The 22,314-nt window shown below is 35.8% G+C and overlaps 2 protein-coding genes and 1 long non-coding RNA gene across 52 annotated transcripts in view; all 3 read right to left on the reverse strand.

Moving 5' to 3' along the window:
* The window catches only part of LOC146406890 (uncharacterized), a 994,549-nt gene that overhangs the window by 639,519 nt on the left and 332,716 nt on the right, over positions 1 to 22,314 (reverse strand). The window lies entirely within an intron of this gene.
* Positions 1 to 22,314, reverse strand: part of LOC100627175 (GRAM domain containing 2-like) — a 464,606-nt gene that overhangs the window by 238,372 nt on the left and 203,920 nt on the right. The gene's annotated exons all lie outside the window — the stretch shown is intronic.
* MYO9A (myosin IXA) overlaps positions 1 to 22,314 on the reverse strand; it is a 226,668-nt gene that overhangs the window by 75,494 nt on the left and 128,860 nt on the right. For all 50 annotated transcript variants that reach the window (XM_084979663.1, XM_084979645.1, XM_084979706.1 and 47 more), the window contains 6 exons: positions 16,929 to 17,051; positions 8,164 to 8,244; positions 6,045 to 6,155; positions 5,066 to 5,188; positions 2,546 to 2,695; positions 1,111 to 1,430 (listed from right to left, as the gene is read on the reverse strand). In XM_084979663.1, the coding sequence (XP_084835789.1) occupies positions 1,111 to 1,430; positions 2,546 to 2,695; positions 5,066 to 5,188; positions 6,045 to 6,155; positions 8,164 to 8,244; positions 16,929 to 17,051 (908 nt within the window). The remainder of the gene's footprint in view (positions 1 to 1,110; positions 1,431 to 2,545; positions 2,696 to 5,065; positions 5,189 to 6,044; positions 6,156 to 8,163; positions 8,245 to 16,928; positions 17,052 to 22,314) is intronic.

Here is a 22,314-nt window from a genome sequence, read left to right on the forward strand (position 1 = left end):
ATTTTTTAAAAAGTGGAAAGTCTCAAAATTTTATTTTTATAATACATATTTCTTAAACTAATTTGGATGCACATTACATAATTCTATTTCTATGAGTCAGATGATATTTTAACTGTATTATTCCTAACTGGGAATTCTAGTCAAAGCATAAATCAACTTGGAAGCAAAGCTCTCATTTGAATAATATACTTATCTTTTTTTTTTTAAAGACAGTTATTTTTATTTTATGTATGTATGTATGTATGTATGTATTTTGTCTTTTTGCCTTTTCTAGGGCCGCTCCCGCAACATATGGAGGTTCCCTGGCTAGGGGTCTAATTGGAGCTGTTGCTGCTGCCCTACACCAGAGCCACAGCAGCACCAGATCTGAGCCGCGTCTGTGACCTACACCACGCAACGCTGGATCCTTAACCCACTGAGCAAGGCCAGGGATTGAAACCACAACTTCATGGTTCCTAGTCAGATTCATTAACCACTGAGCCATGACAGAAACTCCAATATATTTATTTATCTTAAGGTAAACTTTAAAAATGAAATTAAATCTTCTGAAGGTTAAAAACAGTTGAATATTGCTAATTTTTAAAGATTCAAACTAATGTGAAATTAACTCTTAGAAATTATAACCATAGACCATGTAGATTTTACAATCCAGTTTAATTCAGTAAACATTTAGCTTCTAGGAGTTCCCACTGTAGCTCAGTGGTAATGAACCCGACTAGTATCCATGAGGATATGGGTTCAATCCCTGACTCTGTCCAGTGGGTTAATGATCTGGCACTGTCGTGAGCTATGGTGTAAGGCACAGACAAGGCACAGACCTGAGGTTGCTGTGGCTATGGTGTAGGCCGGCAGCTGCAGCTTCGATTTAACTCCTAGCCCGGAAACTTCCATGTGCCACAGGTGCAGTCCTAAAGAGCAAAAAAAAAAAAAAAAATTAGCTTCTATTACAGACTGTACTATGCAGCTTAAAATTTCTGGGAGTATCACAGTCTAGTGGAGAAGACAAATTGAACATAACAAATTCTAATTCAAATTAGGCAAATGTTAGAGCAGACATATAAGCAAAGTACTTGAGAGGAGAGGAGTAATCATTATAGCAACAAAGATTACCTTTGTCTTGCTGTGAATCCTCGACATATTGATTGCAAAAGGATAATTTTGTCCCTTTGTTCCTGATACCTCTTTCTCTCCCTGTAGCCTTTCCATCTTGCCTGTATGCAGACAGCAGCCATGTGCCTCCGCCTATAGTGTTCCCTCCATCTCTGCTGGATGATGATGGCTGCAGTCCGGAGCTCCAGGTACCGCTGCCTTTCTAAGTGAGCTCGCCAGAATGCTTGAATACAAGTGGCTGCACTAACCATAACTAAAGCATCCTTCTGCACAGCTTTATCTCTAACTTGCTTCTGATTTAGGTAATTCCTCCAGAATCGCTGTGAGGAAGACAAAATAGTAAAAACTACAGTTATATCTTTTAACACATTTTCACAGAAAAAAGAAAGAAGAAATTTCTTATGTCGTAGCTGGAGGTTAAGTGGCTTAATAGCTAAATTGTGAATGACTAAAATAAAAATAAATTTGCTTTTCCAGATATGTTTGGCTAAAACAACTATTTTAGATAATATAACCTCAATGAAGTTAATTATACAACTTAAAATAATTTAAAATACTTTGATACTTTCATACTTTACGAATTAATTTTAACAAAGTATATTCTCACCTACAATTTGCCAGTACTAATGAGTTTAAGGTCGATGTGTATACATTTCAAAGACTAAGATATTAAAGATTTTCTTGTACAAACAAAAAAGGTCCTGTGGAGAACAGTCATTATATAAATCAGTGAGGAAGAAAATAAAAGACAAATGTAAAATGTGGTACTTTTCATCCAAAATGAGTACAAAACAACAAATATGTACATATAATTCTCAAATATCACTCAGAAAACTAAAAATAACTGTGTCAACAAAAATTTAAGGCATATAAATACTTTGCCCCAGTCATACCTCACAAGACATTATAACTATAAATTCAATTTAATTTAAATTCAACTCCACTGATATTCAATAATAGTCTATTATTTTATGCCAGGTAATCTGTTTGATGCTGTGAACATCTCAAAAATGAGTATGACACATTCTCATCACTGAAGGCGTTTACATTCCTATGTAAATATTTCATGGTAAAAAAGTTCTACTTTAATAAAATTTGCAAGTTCAAGGCTTTCATTTTTCTTTAAAGCATGACAATATACAGACTTAGCTCGGATCCCGCCTTGCTGTGGCTGTGGCATAGGCTGGTGGCTATAGCTCCAATTTAACTCCTAGCTTGGGGACTTCCATATGCTTAGAGTACGGTCCTAAAACGCAAAAAAAAAAAAAAAAAGTATGACAATCAATAATATGGGGATTTCTAAATAATTAAGTATTTTTCTATTATAATAAAGGTAATTTCCAATTTGATTCTCAAAAAAAAAATTAGTTCTAGTTACTAAAACACAGGCTAAATAAACTAGCCAATCTCATGCAAAGAATCCTTTGCTTCCCACCTGGATGATAATGGATGCCTGCCTCAGATGGAGGAAATGCTGCCTACACAGCAAGACCCTGAACCATCGCTGCAACAATATGATTCTGCGGAGCACCTCTTGGTGAAGCAGATCTTGTAGGTGCTGTCGTTCCTGCTCCTTTAGGAATACCTACCAGAAGGAAAAAAGATGAGGAATATAGCTAAAGAAGAAATGAGAAATTTAGTTCATACATCATCATTCCTGTGGTAAGCTTTTTAGAGAACAGATACTGAGGCAGATATGTACATGCAGTACTAATAAATATTTCTATCAATTTATCCAAGGTAGTCACTCTCAGGAGTTTGCTGGTGGCTCAGCAGGTTAAGGATCCAGCATTGTCACTGCTGTGGCTCAGGGTCACTGCTGTGACATGGGTTTGATCCCTATCCTGGGAACTTTCATATGCTGCAGGTGAAGCCAAAAAACAAAAATAAAACAAACAAATAAAACAAAAACCCTAAGTAGTGATTCTCAAATTGGAAAGGAGACATTAGAATAGAGAAGGGGAAATGGAAATATGAGCCAATGTAGTAGCAGTAATAGGTCATATTTTTCAAGGATGTTTGAGTGGGAGGGAAAAAAGATGACAATTATAGATTTTAAAGTTGATGATCATAACATGAATAAACCAATAATAATAGTCCTTTTGAAACCCAGTATGCATCAAAGACCTCTTGCTGTCCAAAGCTATTAAGCAGTTTATTTATTTACTTCATTCTATTTTAAATCTTTAGGGATACAGGGGATACAAAGATAATAAACATAGTCTCTTTGAAAACAGGATTTGCACTTCAACATTAAGAGCAGGTAGTTTTTTGTTTGTTTTTTTTTTTGTCTTTTTGCCATTTCTTGGGCTGCTCCTGCAGCATATGGAGGTTCCCAGGCTAGGGGTCGAATTGGAGCTGTAGCCACGGGCCTACGCCAGAGCCACAGCAACGTGGGATCCGAGCTGAGTCTGCGACCTACCCCACAGCTCACGGCAACGCCAGATCCTTAACCCACTGAGCAAGGCCAGGGATTGAACCTGCAACCTCATGGTTTCTAGTCAGATACATTAACCACTGAGCCATGACGGGAACTCCTAAGAGCAGGTAGATATTTAAAATTACATATATTTAAGGCATAGAATGTGATATTTTGATGTATGTATATATTTTTTAATTTTAATTTTAATTTTTGGCTGCATGCAGAAGTTTCCAGGCCAGTGATTGAACTCTAGTCACAGCAGTGACCTGTGCCACAGCAGTGATAATGCAGGATCCTTAACCTGCTGCACCGCCACAGAACTCCTTGATGTATGTATAAACATTGTGAAATGATTACTCCAATCATACTAATTAACATATCTATCACCTCCCATTTTGGTCAAAAATAAAAAAACATTTTTTAAAAGTACAGATAGATAGTAGATGCCCAAAGAGGAAAACAGTAGGCTAACAAAGGCAAGAGACAGAGGACACCTAGCTAAGCAAAACAAGGAGTTAGAAATGAGAATAAAGACACATACTGAGGACAACAGAACAATTAATAGTGTGAAGTCACAAAATGAAGGTCCTTGAAAATAAGAAAGATGTTTACATTTAATGAGGAGGTTATCAGGGGATTGTTACTGTGCAGGAAACCAATCTAAAAATTATATATATTAAGATGATGATTTTCGGAGTTCCCATTGTGGTTCAGTGGGTTAATAATCTGACTAGTACCCTGTAAGGATGTGGGTTCGATCCCTAGTCTCACTCAGTAGGTTAAGGATCCAGTGTTGCCACCATCTGCAGTGTAGGTCACAGACATGGCTCGGCTCCAGTGTTGCTCTGGCTGTGGCTAGCAGCTACAACTCTGATTCAACCCTTGGCCTGGGAACTTCCATATGCTGCAAGTGCAGCCCTAAAAAGCAAAAAAAAGAGAGAGAGATGATTTTGATACTATGGGTAGAGCGAGTTTAATGGAATGACAAACAGAATGACATCAAATGATGGATCTATTTACTTTAAGAGAAATGTGTGAGAGCTAAGAAACAGAACTAAAATGTAAAGAGTAGGAAAAGAGAAAAAGGGAGAGATGTAAGAATCATTTATAAGGAAAAAAAAGAGAAACAGAACTTTGTAAAATGATTAAAGTGAAGATAAGCCAAATATGATTATGGTTTCTAGCCTAAGAAACTAGAAGAAAGGTGACAGAGAAAAAGAGTAGTTGATGAATTAAAGATAGTAGGGGAATCTGAATAAGGTTATTTTGGGGAAATTGAGTAAAAAAATTATGTTAGAATATAAGGGAAAGATGATTTTTAGGCAGTTAAAATTATAGGCAGAACTAGAGCATTGGCTGTAAACTCTTTTTACTAATACTGACTATATTATTAAGTAAAAATCTTGGCCTAATCAATGCCCTTATGATATCTGTTACACTATCATTCTTATAAACATTCTCCTAGGCAAAGACTGCCATTATTACTTAAAGTAAAAAATGCACTCAATTTTGACAGGGATTATATATATTTACCATGGATTTTCCAACTTGATAATTATCTGGATTAAGATTTATTTTCCTGAAGAAATCCTGAATGTTAAATTTGGATGGAATAATATTTCGGGAAAGAAGCACGTGGAAATGACTCACAAAATCCTGAAAAATGAAAAGAAACCATTATAAAATCACAAGAGAATTAAACGTAAAAAAGATTCTAAACTAGTTAATTGTCCTTTTACTAATCCTTTTCTCCTTAAACAGGATGAAAACAAGAAATTACCTGTTAATCTAAAATATTATAAAAGGCTAATTAGTAAAAAGAGAGATAAGTGATTTCTACAAATTTTGTTATCAAAGGAGAATGAAAGAAGAGCAGAAACTAATTCTCCCTTTGAGAAAGCTGTATTAAAGACCAAAGAAAAAGTTACTTCATCACAATCTGAATTTTTTTAGCAAAAAAAGAAGCAAAAGTGGCGCTATTTCAGGGTATGACTGAGAATGAAGCTTTCCCTCAACAGTAAAGACCTGCTCAGCTGCTAAAAAGTTTCAAAACAATTTCTAAACCCACAGCAGCAGTAGATATGTAGATAAAAATAGCTATGAGCTTTGCTGGCAGCCTCCAACGAAAGAAAATTCTGCTGATTAAACTTTAGGGAAAACCAAGGAGGATTCTTCTTTTGAACTAGATAGCTTGAACTGAAGTATTTCAATTATTAGAATAATCACTGTGAAGAACTGCTATGTTATCAGTAAATTTATATTAGCAAACAGTTCAGATTAAATGAGAATAGACAAGTAGTGGATTCTATTACAACACAAGCTGTATGAGATTGCTGCCACTCAATGGAAATGAGTATTCTCTATCCCTCTTTAATTCTGCATACAAAAGATGGAATGGAAAGGAAGAATAAAGAGAAACAAACAAGTGAGCCCCAAATTTAAAAAAAAAAAAAAAGACATAGGAATAATTTACTTGATGTACACATATATTTAAATATCACTAAAGCATAACCTGGAAAGAGTATTTGCAGCTGTAGCCTGACTGGCGAATTCGAACTGTCTCCAGCATCCCAGTGTACCGAAGCTGTCTAAGTACCAAGGCATCATTGAACCTTAATGGCAACTAAAACAAAGCAAATGGAAAAAAGATCAACCCAGAAGAACAGATCTCCAAATTAATGTTTGTCATAAATAGTTAAGTTGTGAATTTCTAAGAACTGACTGGAGGTTGTCTGGTTAAGACGCATTAGAGGCAACAGGACAATCTTACCTCCCCAAAGGTAGCTTTGACTCTAGGGAAAAAGGAGGCACCCATCTTCCAGATTCTCTAGTTGCAGAAGCAGAGGACCTTTAAAGGTCAAAAGGATGAAGTTGCCCACAAGCCACATAGTTTAGTCACTATGTGACAAGATTAACCTGTCTGTAACAATTTGTAACAAGATTAACCTATATATACTCAAGACTTCTGTATTTTTGTTTTTAATTATCCATAATCTCACTCAGAAACTACCTTCCCCACACTCTTTCAGTTAACTGAGAGCTGATAGATTCTTCTTCCATGATTAGCATAAGATTAAGACGAGCTTATTTCCCTAGTTTTTGCTGATGATACTGGTATGACGCAATGAAAAACAAAAAATTCCTACAGTCCTTGAGAATTGATCTCTCATTGCATTGACATTGACAGAGAAGGGGCTCATGGAAGGTATTCACTCATCACCAGTTACAACACTCTGTCAATCCCAGGTATCTTAGAGGCATGCTTTTAGACTTTCAAAAAAGGATGTATTTTGAGCTTCTGATATTTCTCTCTATTCTCTAAACATCATTTTCAATTATCCACTAAGACAACCCCAGACATTTTCCTACGGAGAGATGGGGTATATTAGCTGTCAAGAAAAAAAAAAAAATTAAGTGGGCAAGTTATATTAAATAATAACAGCAGTTAACATTCATTTAGTACTTACTCTGTGCCCTTAAATACTTCATTAATTGAACTCTTTGTTTAGCAAGTTCTCAACAATAGGGACTCAAACTTCCATTTATTTTTTTATTTTTTATTTTTTTTTTTTTGTCTTTTTGCTATTTCTTTGGGCCGCTCCCGCGGCATATGGAGGTTCCCAGGCTAGGGGTCTAATCGGAGCTGTAGCCACTGGCCTACACCAGAGCCACAGCAACGCAGGATCCGAGCCGCGTCTGCAACCTACACCACAGCTCACGGCAACGCCGGATCGTTAACCCACTGAGCAAGGGCAGGGACCGAACCCGCAACCTCATGGTTCCTAGTCGGATTCGTTAACCACTGCGCCACGACGGCAACTCCTCAAACTTCCATTTAAATGTAAATAAAACAGTTTCCTTTTTGTCACTATAAAAGAATAGCTAACTTTTCCTAAAGCTAGTATGGCTGGGAACATTCTAAACACTATAGATGCTGACTCACACGTACTCACAAAACACTATAAGGTTGGTCCTACAATTACAGTATATTCTTAAAACAGATGAAAATATTTAAGGCACAGAAAGGTTAAGTATCTTGCCTAAGGTTACAAAGCTTGTAACTAAGAGAGCCAGAGCTTGCTTCTTAAGAACTTTGAACCTAATTCCTACTACATTTTAGCCATTTTTCCTATAATGGACAAAAAGATGACAAATGTTTACACCTTAAGAGATATATTTTGTAAGCTCTAACTAGGGGAACTGCCATATAAAGCAAGAAGGAATCAAGAATATCTAGAGTATCTTCCCTATTTTAAAGAGACAAGAATCTCTAAACATTAAAAAAGGCCAAGCAAATTCTGTAAGTGATTGATAGCTTATACCTAAACAAGAGAGACTGGTTGTGGGGTAACAAATTTTGCATAAAATCCTTCTGTATGATAGAATTTCAAGAGGTTTTTTGCTTCTGTAGGAGATGCTAAATTTTAGAAGATGCTAAATTGAGCCTATATAAATACTTTATAGGCAGGTAAGTGCAGAAGTAAGAAGATTATCCATAGAAAATATAGAACTCTGATTTCCTTATAAAGATTATAAGTAACTCTTTCCCTCCATTTACTCTCCTTAGAAAGAATTTAAAACTTGGTTTGAAGTAAGCTGAGCTAGAAGCTCTATTTACAGGACATTTTTACCTTTTCAGCATTAGAGCGAATGCATTTTACGAAATATGGTTCTGCTTGACCAAGTGTTTCCATCAGTTTGCTTAATGAGGCCTGCAAATACAAAGCAATATAGTTAGCCTTTTCTCCCATTCCAAACTGGCAATGAGTGACTTATAAACAGTAACATTGGCCAAATATTCAAAAACAAGTGGCATACACAGAAACAGGTTTGTTTCCAAAAAGCAAACTGTGTACATTGCCATACTGATTAAATTAAGGTTAAGGAAGAGGATGGTATTTAATCTTAAAGTTGACAGACTGGTAATGGCAAATAACACAAATATACTCCAGAATAATCTAAGTCTAGAACTCATTTTTACTTTTCTTCGCATTTCATAAAACAATTTTATTCAAACTCATGCAGTCGTGGAGTGACTGGAGAAAACATCCAGTAGGGTAGCCATAAAAGTAGTAGTCCCCTGCTTCAATTTTAATGTTTAAGTGTATCATGACATCCCCTCTTTCATTCCTGATCCTGATAATTTGTGCGCTGCCTTTTTTTTTTCCAGATTATTCTGACTGGAGGTTTATACATTTTAAAAAAATATTTTCAAAGAACCAGCTTTTTTGTTTCATTGGTTTTTCTCTATTATTTTTCTGTTTTCAACTTCATTGATTTCTGCTTTTATCTTTTATCATTTTACTCCTGCTTGCTTTGGATTTAATGTTTCTCTTTTTCTAGTTTCTTAGGGTAGAAACTTAGATTACTGACTAAAGGCCTTTCTCCTTTTCTGATAAAAGCATGTAGGGAGTTCCCGTCATGGCGCAGGGAAAACAAATTCAACTAGGAACTATGAGGTGGGTTCAATCCCTGACCTTGCTCAGTGGGTTGAGGATCCGCTGTTGTCATGAACTGTGGTATAGGTCACAGACGCAGCTTGGATCTGGTGTTGCTGTGACTGTGGTGTAGGCCAGAAGCCTCAGCTTTGATTAGACCCCTAGCCTGGGAATCTCCGTATGCCACAGGTGTGTCCCTAAAAAGACAAAAAAAAAAAAACAAAAAAACATTTAGTTTTACAAATTAACCTTGGAGTACTGCTTTAGCTGTGCTGCACAAATTTTAATATTTCATTTTGATTCCATTTAAAAATTTTTAAAATTTTCCTTCCTCTTTGACTCATGTATTACTTAGACGTTTGTTTTTCATCTTCCAAATATGTGGAGATTGTTATCTTTCTTTTACTGATTTCTGGTTTAAGTATGGTCAGACAGCACAGTTTGTTTATTAGTATTATATTTATCTATTGGCTTTTCAGCTTTATCTCTTTGTATTTTGTGTGTGTATGTGTGTGTGTCTGCTCTAGGGATTACAATATAATAACCTAGAGTGTATATATATGTATGTATGACTGGGTCACCTTGCTGTACAGTAGAAAACTGACAGAACATTGTAAACCAGCTATAATGGAAAAAAACAAAAATCATAAAAAAAAATAAAATAACCTAAGTTGTCACAGTCTACCTAGACTCAATATTTTATGACTTCAAGTAAAATTTGGAAGCTTTATAATCATATAGACAGATTCCTATTATTTCTGTCATTTATATTAATCAGCATACACATTTTATACTTCTAGGTGTTCTTTTTTCTCATAAGTATTATTGTAGTATAATATATATAATATAAAATTCTTAAAGAATAAATATACAATATGATAAATTTTTACAAAGGCAACATATTCTTGTAACCAAAGCACAAATCGATAAATAAAATGTTATTAGAACCTCAGAAGCCCCTCTGTGCTCCAACCTGAATTTAGCAAGATCACTCACATAAGCTACCAGTCTCCACCCTCTACGCCTCAATCAAGGTAAACATTATCCTGACTTTCAAGATGGTAAATTAGTTTTATTTGCTATTAAACTGAATATAAAAAGAGATATCTATGTACTATCCTGTGTTTGTTGCATACAATTGTATTTTGTACATTTTCAGTACTGTATAGTAGTGACCCATTATTTGACTATACCATAATTATCCATTTAGTATGGATATTTGACTGTTTTGAATTTGGCTGTTAGGTATAAAATTGCTATGAACAATCTTCTACCTGTCTTTTAAACATTTTCCAAAATGCCTGTATCAGCAGCACATAAAAATTCTGACTGCTCCACATTTTGCCAACACTTTGCATAATCAGTCTCTTTTATTTCAGCCATGTTGGTATTATGCAGTATGTAGTATTACTGCCTAAATGCAACTTTATTTTTCAGTTCCCTGAAGAATAATAATACTGAGCATGTACTAGGTGGGCTTATTGGCCTTTTGTATAACACCTTTTGTTATCAGACAGTTTTGACTGTTCAAGACTTTTGCCCATTTCTATTAGATTGTCTGTCTTATTAACAAGTGATTTGTGGTTTTTCATATATTCCATATATACAGTCTTTTTCAGATGTACTGCAAATATATTGTCACACCCTGTAGTTTGCCCTTTCATTCTCTTAATAGTGATTTTCTATTTTTAACAGTTTTATTGAAATACAATTTACATACTAGAAAAGAGTATCCATTGTAGCATACAGATAATGATTATCAGTAAACTTATATAATTGTGTAACCATCACTATAATCCAGATTTAGAAATCTTCCACCCATCCACCCCCAAACTTCCCTCCTGCCCATTATCAATCAATAACTGCTCCTGCCCACTATCTCAGGCCACAACTGATCTGCTTTCTGCTGCTATAAGCAAACTGCCTTTGAAAAAATTAATCTTCTTTTGACATCTTTTCCTCTGACTATATAACTAGTATGTATCTACTGTAGAAAACTGAATACATACATATATGTCCGAGAATAAAAATCAGGTGTTCCAACTGTGGCTCAGTGGGTTAAGAAAATGCAGGTTCAATTCCTGGCCTGAGCCAGTGAGCAGGTTAAGGATCTTGTGTTGCCACAATCTACCATGTAGGTAGCAGATGCAGCTCAGATCCAGTGTTGCTGTGGCTGCAGCATAGGCCTGCAGCCTCAGCTCTGATTTAACCCATAGCCCAGGAACTTCCATCTGCCACAGGTGCAGCCGTAAAGAGAAAAAGAAAAAAATCAGCTTGGTTGAGTTTGGGTAATGACTTATTTCTTAGTTCCAGAGGTAGAACTAGAAGTAGGTTATTTTCTTCTGATAGGCCTTTATGCAGAGAACCCCAGTTAGAAAAACTCTTAGGCTAAAGGAGAGAAAACCTTAGAAGTTCCACCACTCCAAGGAAAGGACTACACTGACAGCTAACTTAGTATTGGATATATTTCCCGGCAATCTGTGGGTCTCTAAGCAGCTGGGCACGCATGCCTTGTTTGGCCAAGGGAGGGGCAGTACTTTCATCAGCATATTTTAGCAGATAATAACAGCAACAGAAAAGGCATCATCTATTATCCTAGGAGAAAAGCACAAAACTCCTTTTAAAAAATTAACTGAGTAGACACACAGTGCCTGTGAAGTGGTCTGCTTTCACATACAGCTCTATGCATAAACAATGTATAGTTTTTGCCTTATAATCAAGTTGCATCATCTCACTCATAACTTAAGGCTTTAGCTACTTTGACAGTCTGATGACCAAAAGGACAGTTTCATACTAACATTTGCTTGCAAGAGACAAAGTCTCAAAAGAAAATAATCCAAAGTAGGGTGAAAGTGGGGATTTACCTAACCACTGAAATAATCAATAAGAATATATATGTGGTCTACCTACTTGCTATCTGTTTCTATTTGTTTAACTTGCTTTTTCTTTTATCCTATCTTTTTAAAATTGAGTATACAACTGGAGTTCTACTGTGGCACAGAAGGTTAAGGATCCCGTGTTGTTCCTCCAGTGGCTTGGGTCACTGCTGTGGCATGGGTTTGATCCCTGGCCCAGGAACTTCCACATACCATGGGTGCAGCCAATAAATAAATAAATAAATAAATAAATAAATAAATACAATTGAGTATCCAGTTAACCCTTGAATAAAGCAGGGGTTTGGGGTGCTGATCCACCATGCTATTGAAAACCCCCATACTTTCAAGTCAGCCCTCCATATACTCGGTTCCATTCTATCTGTGGTTCTATCTGTGGTTCACAATCAACGAACCACTGATTGTGAAATAGTGTAGTGTTAACTATTGAGAAAAATCTACATATAAGTGGAACTGTGATGTTCAAACCCTTGCTGTTAAGGGGTCACCTGTATTTTATGATTCCATTTTAGTTTTGCTATTAGCTCATTACCTATAATTAGCCCTTTTTTTCAGGATTTCTCAAGGGTTTATACCTTTAATGTATCACAATCTACCTTCAAATAATGTTATGCCATTACCTGTAGAGTGTAAAAACTTAACAACAGTATAAACTTACATTGAGCCCATTTCTTTTGTGCTACTTTTGTCATATATTTATTTCTACCTCACAATATACTATTTTTGTTTTCTACAATTATTTTTTTTTAAAAGATTAAGAGAGAAAGAGTTTTTTTTTTTTTTTGTCTTTCTGCCTTTTCTAGGGCTGCACCCGCGGCATATGGAGGTTCCCAGGCTAGGAATTGGAGATGTAGCCTCCGGCCTATGCCACAGCCACAGTAACACAGGATCCGAGCAGCAGCGTCTGCGACCTACACCACAGCTCACGGCAACGTCGGATCCTTAACCCACTGAGCAAGTCCAGGGATGGAACCCAAAACCTCATGGTTCTTAGTCGGATTGGTTAGCCACTATGCCACGACGGGAACTCCAAGAAAAAGTATTTTTTATAGTTAGTTACACATATCATTCTAGCACTCTTAGTGTTTTGTACAGATGCAAATTTCTATGTGGTTTTTCTCATCTTTTTTCTCCCAAATTTAACATTCTTATACTGTAAATTTCCTGACAACACATTCTCTCAGCTCTTGTTTACCTGAAAAAGTCTATATAACCTTCATTTTTACAAGATAAACTCACTTGTGCACAGAATTTTAGAGTGACTTTTTTTTTTTCCTCTCAGTCTTTTAAAAATACCATTCTTGACTTGTGGCTTGCATAATTCCTGATGAGAAACCTACTGCTATTCTTATCTTCATTTAATTGCATATAAAGGTCTTTTTTCTGTGGCTATATTTAAAATTTTCTTTTTAACTGGCTTAAGCAATTTTTTGTTTTGTTTTCGTTTTTTTTGGTCTTCTTAGGACTGCATCTGCAGCATATGGAGGTTCCCAGGATAGGGGTCCAGTCGGAGCTGAAGCTGCTGGCCTACACTAGAGCCACAGCATGGGATCCCAGCCAAGTCTGCAACCTACACCACAGCTCATGGCAACGCCGATCCTTAATCCACCAAGCCAGGCCAGGGACTGAACCCATGTCCTCATGGATGCTGGTTGGGTTCCTTAACCGCTGAGCCCTGATGGGAACTCCTGGCTTTAGTAATTTGATGTGATGTGTCTTAGTGTGTTTAGGTTTGTTCTGCTTGGGATTTATTGAAAGTATTTGATCTTAGAGCTTATATTATTCATAAATTCAGGAAATACTTTGTTCATTATTTCTTCAAATTTTTTTCTGTATCCCCCTTTCCTTCTGAGATGCTAATTACACCGATGTTCAATGACTGGTTTTTCCACAACTCGTTAATGCTTTTTTCACATATTTCCATTTTTGTTATTTCTTTCTGTACTTTATTTCAAAGTAAATGTAATTTCTAAATCACTACTTCTGCACTAATAGTTATTAATCTCATCTAGCTTATTTTTATTTTCAAATATTACATTTTTAACTGTTGAAAGTTCTATTTGAGTCTTTTTTTCTTTTTTCTTTTTTTTCATTTTTGGCCACCTGCAGCATATGGAGCTCCCAAGCCAGGGATCAGATCTGAGCTGCAGCTGTGACCAAGCTGCAACAACACCAGATCCTTAACCCACTGTGTCAGGCCAGGGATCATCCCAAGATGCCGCCAATCCTGTTGTGCCACAGGAGGAGCTCCTATTTGAGTCTTTTTCATATCTTCTACTTTTGTCTCATCATTATTCATGTTTTTTTGTTATGTCCTGGGACGTGTTTATATGATACATAGTAGCTATTTTGAGATCCTCATCTACTATTTCCATCATCTCTGTCATTTTTAGGTCTATTTCTAATGACCAATTTTTCTCCCTTGCTATGGGTTATTTTTTCCCTGATTCTTCCTGAATGCTTAGTAATTTCAGATTGGATGGCAGTATGATTTTACACTGTTGGATTCTGTTATATTCCTTTAAAGAATAACAGACAATTTCCCCCGGGGCTATTAAGTTACATAGGATCATTTTGATTCCTTCAAGATTTGCTGTCATTAAGCTTTGTGAGGGCAGCTCCAGAGGAAAACCTCTTGTGCTAGTGTGGGTTCCCTCTTCCTGGGCCATAGCAAATTGCTTTTATGCAGTAACCTGGGACATGCCTCATTTATTTCCCTTTTCTCAGAGATCATAATCCTTCAATACTTATTGTCTAATATCTAAAAACATTTGATTCTTATCTCTTGTCCAGTTTTCTAGTTGTTTATAGCAGAAGGGCAAGTCTTGTATCAGTTAACCCTTCATGAATTCTATAAACATTCTTTCCTAAGAAGGGCATGAAGTCAAAGCTACCTGGGTGCCATCTAGCTCCATCACTTATAATTTCCTTACCTGTACAATAAGAATGACAGTATTTATCTTACAGAATTGGAGGAAAAATAGACTGTATAAGTATTTAGTAAAGAATCTGGAAAATACAGTACACTGGTGATTATCTCTGGATGGTAAATGACTGTCATTTGTTTTTGTTCTCTGTATTTTCTAAACAATCAAAAATTAACTCATTACCTTTATATTTAACAATGTATTAGAAACATTACAGATGACTCTTCCAAATGTTAAATACAATACTTGAAAACAATTTGAAAATATCCAAAATTCCTGAATTTGGGTGATTTTAAGGGACAGGATAGGACTGTAATTATAACTCAGTTTTTATTACAGTAGCTATAATGTATACTGTTCAGATTAAAGACTGAGTTTGGAACATAGTCACCTGTACCAGATCCAAGGTAACAAAACAAAGGACACTTAACAGCTTAATGGTTCTACCCTTCATTATAAGATGAATGCTTCTTTTTCAGTTACCAAGCTCACCAAGTTACCTTTCCTTCGAAATTTGGCTTCCCACGTTGGTCTGCTATTCAGGGGGAAATGTGATCATGAAGTAACAATGATAACAAGTCTGCCTATGATTCTTATTTCTTATTGTACACTAATAAACTTTGATACTGTTTATAGTTTATCAATCAGCAAGATTTTTTCCCCTGTAACCCATTTGTCTTTGCATTTCTAAGTGAACAGCTAAACTATGAGAATGTGAAGACAACATCAAGGTATAGATAGACTTGGCCAAGCAACATCTCTCTCTCTTTTTAATAAACCAATACCATTAACCTATAGCATTATGAATTAAGAAGGATTTTTTTAAATTCATGGCAGAGCCTCCATTATATATTTAATTGACTTTCTTTAACTTTATTAGCACATAATAAGTTATCTGGCTCTTCAATCTTGTTTTTTTTTTTTTTTTTAAAGAAAAACCATTTGACCAAGTAGCTTTTATAGAATCAAAATTTTCTCCAGGCCTATGGTAAAAATTGTCTAAAATAAAATGACATTCCTAGCCTACAGTTCAAAGGACTATGCTTATAAATACTATAAATCAAATAAGACTATATCCAGTGATATGCCAGTAGATATTTTACATTCAGATATCCAGGATTAAAAAGGAGCATTCAAAAAAGTGATCACATATAGAAATACAGCTATCAGCAAATAATGAAGTTTTTAGTTAACAGTGAACATTGCTTCAGTGACAAAAGCATGAGATAGGGTAAAATTATGTAAAGCATCATCACTACCCTTCAGATTTTCAGCTCATTTTCATAAATATCTAGCAAATGAGTAAAATGTTTGGGATAATTTGAGAAAAGGAATAAACAATTGGAAAAGCATTTCTTCAAGTATTTCTGGAAGTTATTTGGTTAATTTATATTGGTTATATTTATTCCTAAATGCCTAGTCACAATAAAAAGAATTGGATTTCAATGCATATAAAACTAAAATAAAGAAGAAAAAAGCCTACAATTCCATTTAGTTCAATGTTGATGGCAGCAGAATGAGGTTTAAATAGATATGTATTAAAATGTACATCACTGTGTTAACAGTGACCATATCTGGGGAGTTAATTTTCTGTGCTTTTCTCCTCATATTAAAAATAATGGGAGGAATTCCTGTCATGGCTCAGTGGTTAACGAATCCAACTAGGAACCATGAGGTTGCAGGTTCAATCCCTGGCCTTGCTCAGTGGGTTAAGGATTCGGCGTTGCCCTGAGCTGTGGTGTAGGTTGCAGACTCAGCTTGGATCCCGCATTGCTGTGTCTGTGGTGTAGGCCAGCAGCTACAGCTCTGATTCGACCCCTAGCCTGGCAATCTCCATATGCCGCGGTGCAGCCCTGAAAAGACAAAAAGATGCAAAAAAATATATAATGAATTACTCTTTGGGATATGCACTATGCAGAGATACAGGGATGAAAAAGAAAAGCAGCTGACTTTTCTTTCATCTTCAGTACTTCTATCCAAACTGACCATTATAGCATAGCTTTTTAGTCCCATGAGTCATATTCCATTTGGGTACCTTGCAGAACACTTTGACCTTAATAATGTCAATCTGAATGAAAATGATTCCTCTTTGTTAAAAGTGAAAAGGGAAAAAAAAAAAAGTAAAACAGGAAATAACCTGAAACTGGGCACTGATGCTGGGAGGTTTCTTCTTCTTGTGCAAATGAAGAAGAGACTTGGTAATTCGATCCTGTAGGGTCAGTCTTGTCAGGTGCTTTAAAGACTTCACCTCTAGCAAATGCTAAAAAGAAGGGGGAAAAATCAGATTCTTCACGTAAATTGATCTAAGAATAGGAAAAACAAAAATGTAAGTCAATTTTCATTATTCCCACGTAATGACTGTGGTGAATATGGGAGATTAATACTCAGCATCCATTTACCCTCCTTCTGCTTTCCTATAGAAGCATACCAGCTAAAAAGAAACTGTATTTCCCAAACTCACCTGCATCACAGGTTCTGGATGTGATTTAAGTTCATCAACTAAATTCCCACATGTGAAACTGGGAGGGTCTAATTGAGGCAGAGGCTTCAGCTAATTAATAGCTTGTTTCTGCTGGCAAACACACACAAAAGTACTTTGGTTTTCTATGGCCCCAGTGTTCAGGCAGTACTTTTGTGAGTTTTTAAAGTCAGAGTGCAGAGCATTTATGTTGTCACTGCAACTCTAGTAAAAGCACTTTAGCCCCAAAGCCAATGGTTGTACAGATTCTTTCTCATTCCCGGATTACACCACAGGTGGTATGTGGCTGGGAGGAGCAGCAATGGTGGTGGTTTCCTCATTTCCTAGTTCGGGGGAGAAGGATCAAGATGACAGAGGAGTAGGATGTCACGCTCACCTTCTCCCACAAACACATCATCTCCTAGCTTCCTGATTACAGCTGAGATCAATTCTGCTGTTGTTTTAATACTCTGAAACTCTAAGGCTTTTGAACATTTTTGTAAGCACCTCTTTAAGTCCCTTTCTACTTAAAAATATCTAGTGATTTGTTATCTGCAACTGACTCCTGACTCCTAGAGCAATAAATTTAATCCCAGGGCTATATAGTAGGTAAGCCAGGCACACGTATACAGAAAAAAGAATACATAGTCTCTATCAACCCTCATCCTGATGTCCTAGTTATTAATCTTAATAATAAGATAGGAGCTACACCAACAAAGCAACTAAAGAATATTTGACAGGATAGTAATAAAATATTTTGGAGCTCTTTTTATCCAACCACTAATCAATTTTTAAAATCCTACTAATTTATGTCAGTGAGTCTGTCAAGAGAATATATCTATAAAGATGTGCAACTGTATAATGTTAATCAAAAAGTAGAAGTTTTATTGTATGAGAAGCAGAGAATTGAGTTACAAGCATGTCAAATTTAAAAGACTCAAAAATACTAATTTTGACAACATAAATATTAAAAAATAAAAACTTTCAAGTGGCAATAAGTACAATACATATTTAAACAAGTCCCCCTAAAAAATATTTCCAATAATGACAAAGTCTTAATCTCTGTATAAGAACTGTTAAAGAAATCCTCAGGGAGTTCCCGTCATGGTGCAGTGGTTAACGAATCCGACTAAGAACCATGAGGTTGTGGGTTCGATCCCTGGCCTTGCTCAGTGGGTTAAGGATCTGGCGTTGCCGTGAGCTGTGGTGTAGGCTGCAGACTCGGCTCGGATCCAGAGTTGCTGTGGCTCTGGTGTAGGCCGGTGGCTACAGCTCCGACTAGACCCCTAGCCTGGGAACCTCCATATGCCGTGGAAGCGGCCCAAGAAATGGCAAAAAGACAAAAAAACAAAAAAACAAAAAAAAACAACAAAAAAAAAGAAATCCTCAAAAAAAAATCCCATGATAATAAATAAGCATAAGACCTAACAGATAACTCTCAAAATATAAAAAAGTAACATATTGACAATGAATCCCGGAGTTCCCGTTGTGGTGCAATGGTTAACGAATCCGACTAGGAACCATGAGGTTGCGGGTTCGGTCCCTGCCCTTGCTCAGTGGGTTAACGATGCGGCGTTGCCGTGAGCTGTGGTGTAGGTTGCAGACGCAGCTCGGATCCCGCGTTGCTGTGGCTCTGGCGTGGGCCGGTGGCTACAGCTCCGATTAAACCCCTAGCCTGGGAACCTCCATATGCCGCGGGAGCGGCCCAAGAAATAGCAACAACAACAACAAAAGACAATGAATCCCACTTTTAATCAAAGAAATCTTTTAAGAAGGTTTTCTGCACATCAGATTGGCAAATATAGTAAAGAATGATTTAAAAAACTCAGTATACATGAGGATATAGTGAAATAGGCATATTTATGCACTGTTCTTAAAAATGCAAATCATTATAACATTCCTGATAAGCAATTTCAGTCTAGGTATTTATCTAAGGAGAGATCTGAATGTTATTTCTGACAATGTACTTTAAAAAATGGTGAAAAATTCTGAAAAACAGGGATAAGTAATTATATGGAATTTTCTTCATAAACTATGCTTCACCCACGCAACTGAATACTATACAGCTCCCAAAATATTGTAAAACTGTATTTACTGACATGGAAAAATATTTGCAAATACTATTGTCAAAAAATCCATGCAAAACAAAAATATAAAGGCAAAATGGTGTGTGTGTTGAATTCTGATGGTTTTTAGTTTATTTCTGAATTCTCACAAAAGATTCACTATATATTAAGAAAAAAGTAATTTTACTTACTGGTCAAGACTCATTTAGAAGAATTTTGTGGTTTATCCATAAGTAAAAACAAACTAGCAACAAAGCCTAAAATTATTTTTCCCCCCGAAGATTTGAGATACTTCTGAGAAGACTTTGGAAATGCTTTCATTTTATAAACTGTATCTACAAAAATGGTAAAATTAATTACCAAATGTCACTATGTAAAAAAGTATCATTTGGACTGCGGAAAATACAAATAATTTTCTTTAAACTTGAAGTCCTTGCCTTCAAGGAATTTAATTGAAAAAATAAAGCAAACAAACCAAAAAAAAATCCACTTTCATTCTTACATAAAGGTCTTTCTGATTTTTTCATTTGCTAGGAATATTCTATAGCTACATGGCTTCATTTTTCTTGGAATTCAACTTGTAGCTTAGATACTCAAATTTTCTCAAAGTTATTTCTTAAACACCTTCAAATTAGCCTACCTCTAAGTCAGTAAAATGTTAATTCATTTTCTTCTTTGCATCTTTTCTGAGTATCATCTAAATCATCTTTTCATTTATTTATGTATATTTTTCTTTTTCTCTAGAGGAATCATTATGAGAAAGCAAGAACTTTGACTAGATTGTTTATCCCTGCACCTCCAATGCCTATAGTGCCTGGAATTTCATACTCAATAGATATTAGTTTGGATGAATGAATGAATGATTAGGAACTAATGATTTTTGAATAATGTTTTCTCAGCAATTGGAGACCAAACTTCTGTCTATAAAATTCACCTGTTCTAAGTGTTAGGAATACACTGCATTCAAAGACCAGGAAACAAACTACAAGGATATTAAAAAATAAATGATAACCTGAGGGTTATTAAGATTTACAAAGAAGATAAAACACGGCAAGAAAGAAAGAAGAGACAAGGGAGAGCAGAACAAAGTGGAGGACAAGAGGCTAAGGAGGTAAGAGAGAGAGAAATCCTGTTAAAGGACAGCTTTAATAGCCCAGCATGAAATTGCAGAAAGCAAGAACTGAAATGTGGGCCCAAGATCTAGCAGAAAAGAGGTACAGAGTTTATTCCTTTCTTAGGTCTTCTGTTCATCATGTACTTTATTTCTCTCTTAATTCCATCTTCATTGTTCAGTTTTTTCAGATTAGTCAGTTCATTCTCTTTTAAATAATTAGTTACTGCTTGCTGTGCAAGGTGCTATAGACACAAAAATTAAGAAAACACTGCTCATGTTGTTCAAGAGAACCAATGGATAATAAAATTAACTTCAAGGTTTGAGCCTGAGTGACTATAAAAATTCGACAGGGGACTGATACACTAAAGTCACTTTAGGCATCCAGTCTGAGAGATGAACAGGTGTCAAAGTGGAAATGTACAACAGAGGAACTGTCAGTCAAAGACTGAAAATGTAAAGATAGATCATATTAGAAAGGTATATTTAATAGAAGAGATGGTTTCAAGGAGTAAGAAAAGGAAAGTACTATTAAAACAGAATTATATTAATAGAGGGCTAAGGGTTGTTGAAGGTTATATGTGTTAAATATGTGCCTGTGTTTAAATATTCGGAATTATAATAAAAAATAAAGCATTCTAAATCCTACCTACATTAATAAAATGAGGCTCTAGAGGTGCCCTTAATACAGATGACTGAGTCTTATTTCCAGTAGCTGTAAAAGTTGTAAGGATGTGGACAATAATGATTCACACAGCAGAGTCAGAATGCGGCGGCAGATTTTAAAAAAAAAATCCAAAGAAAAAAAGCTCAGGGTATCTATACTTCTTGGCATTCTTCCACATATAAACCTAACTTAATGCAACAGAAACATTTTAATCAATTAGTGACCATGGTCAATGAGGATATAGGATCTACCACTTTAATTTCATTAATATGTTTTGCCTTGGTTTGAAACAGACAAATAAACTAGCAAAATATTCATTAAATATAATTAGAAAAAATGAGGCATTTAATAAGGGTAGGAAAGTAAGAGGAAGAGTGAGGTTACTAAACAGATCACATATCCCTCATAAATGTATGTACACAGATAAACCAAAAATTTAGCTCTAATATTCTGGTAGCAAATAAGTAGAAAATACTTATTATTTATTGAATACTAAACAGGCACACACCAAATACTTACCTACCATCCTAACAAATATTATCCCTCACATAACAAATGAAGAGACAGGTTAAGACAAGTTAGAAAACTTACTCCAAAAATCAGAAAGCAAGTAGCAGATCCACCTTTGAATGTAGGTCAGTTTGACTCCAAACTATACTCTCATAGATTATGTTGCCTCTCTGACATATGTATTTGGATATATAAGACACACATTCAAATAAACAAAAAATTAGACACATTTACTTTCTTTCTTTTTTTTTCTTTTTGGCTACATACGGAAGCCTCCTGGGCCAGGGATGCAATCTGAACCAGAGCTGCAACCTACACCACAGCTGCAGCAATGCTGGATCCTTAACCCACTGCACCAGGCTGGGAATTGAACCCACACCTCCACAGAGACAAGATGGATCATTAACCCACTGAGCCACAGCAGGGACTCCCACATTAAATTTTAAAAGACTGATAAATAGATGACGTTCCTGTGATTGATGACTGAATGGAATTATTTACTTCAGATGTATCCAACATATTTTTGTTGGCTGTCATGTGAAGTTTAAGATGTTAAGAACTAGAGGAGAGTAAAAAGAATAGTACAAATACTAGGCCTAGAGGTGGCATCCAAAACACTAAAAGGCTAAAGAGACAGTGAAGGAAAAAAAGAAAAATGAATGATAAAGATGTCTGACAACAAATACGGTCTCCTTCTCTTTTCTCTATATC

The sequence above is a fragment of the Sus scrofa genome, chromosome 1 (genome assembly GCF_054392235.1).
Source record: "Sus scrofa isolate SSC_HxYL_T2T_F1_AM1 chromosome 1, Sscrofa_HxYL_maternal_Yorkshire_Landrace_v2.0, whole genome shotgun sequence".
In the NCBI taxonomy this organism is placed as follows: Eukaryota; Metazoa; Chordata; class Mammalia; order Artiodactyla; family Suidae; genus Sus; species Sus scrofa.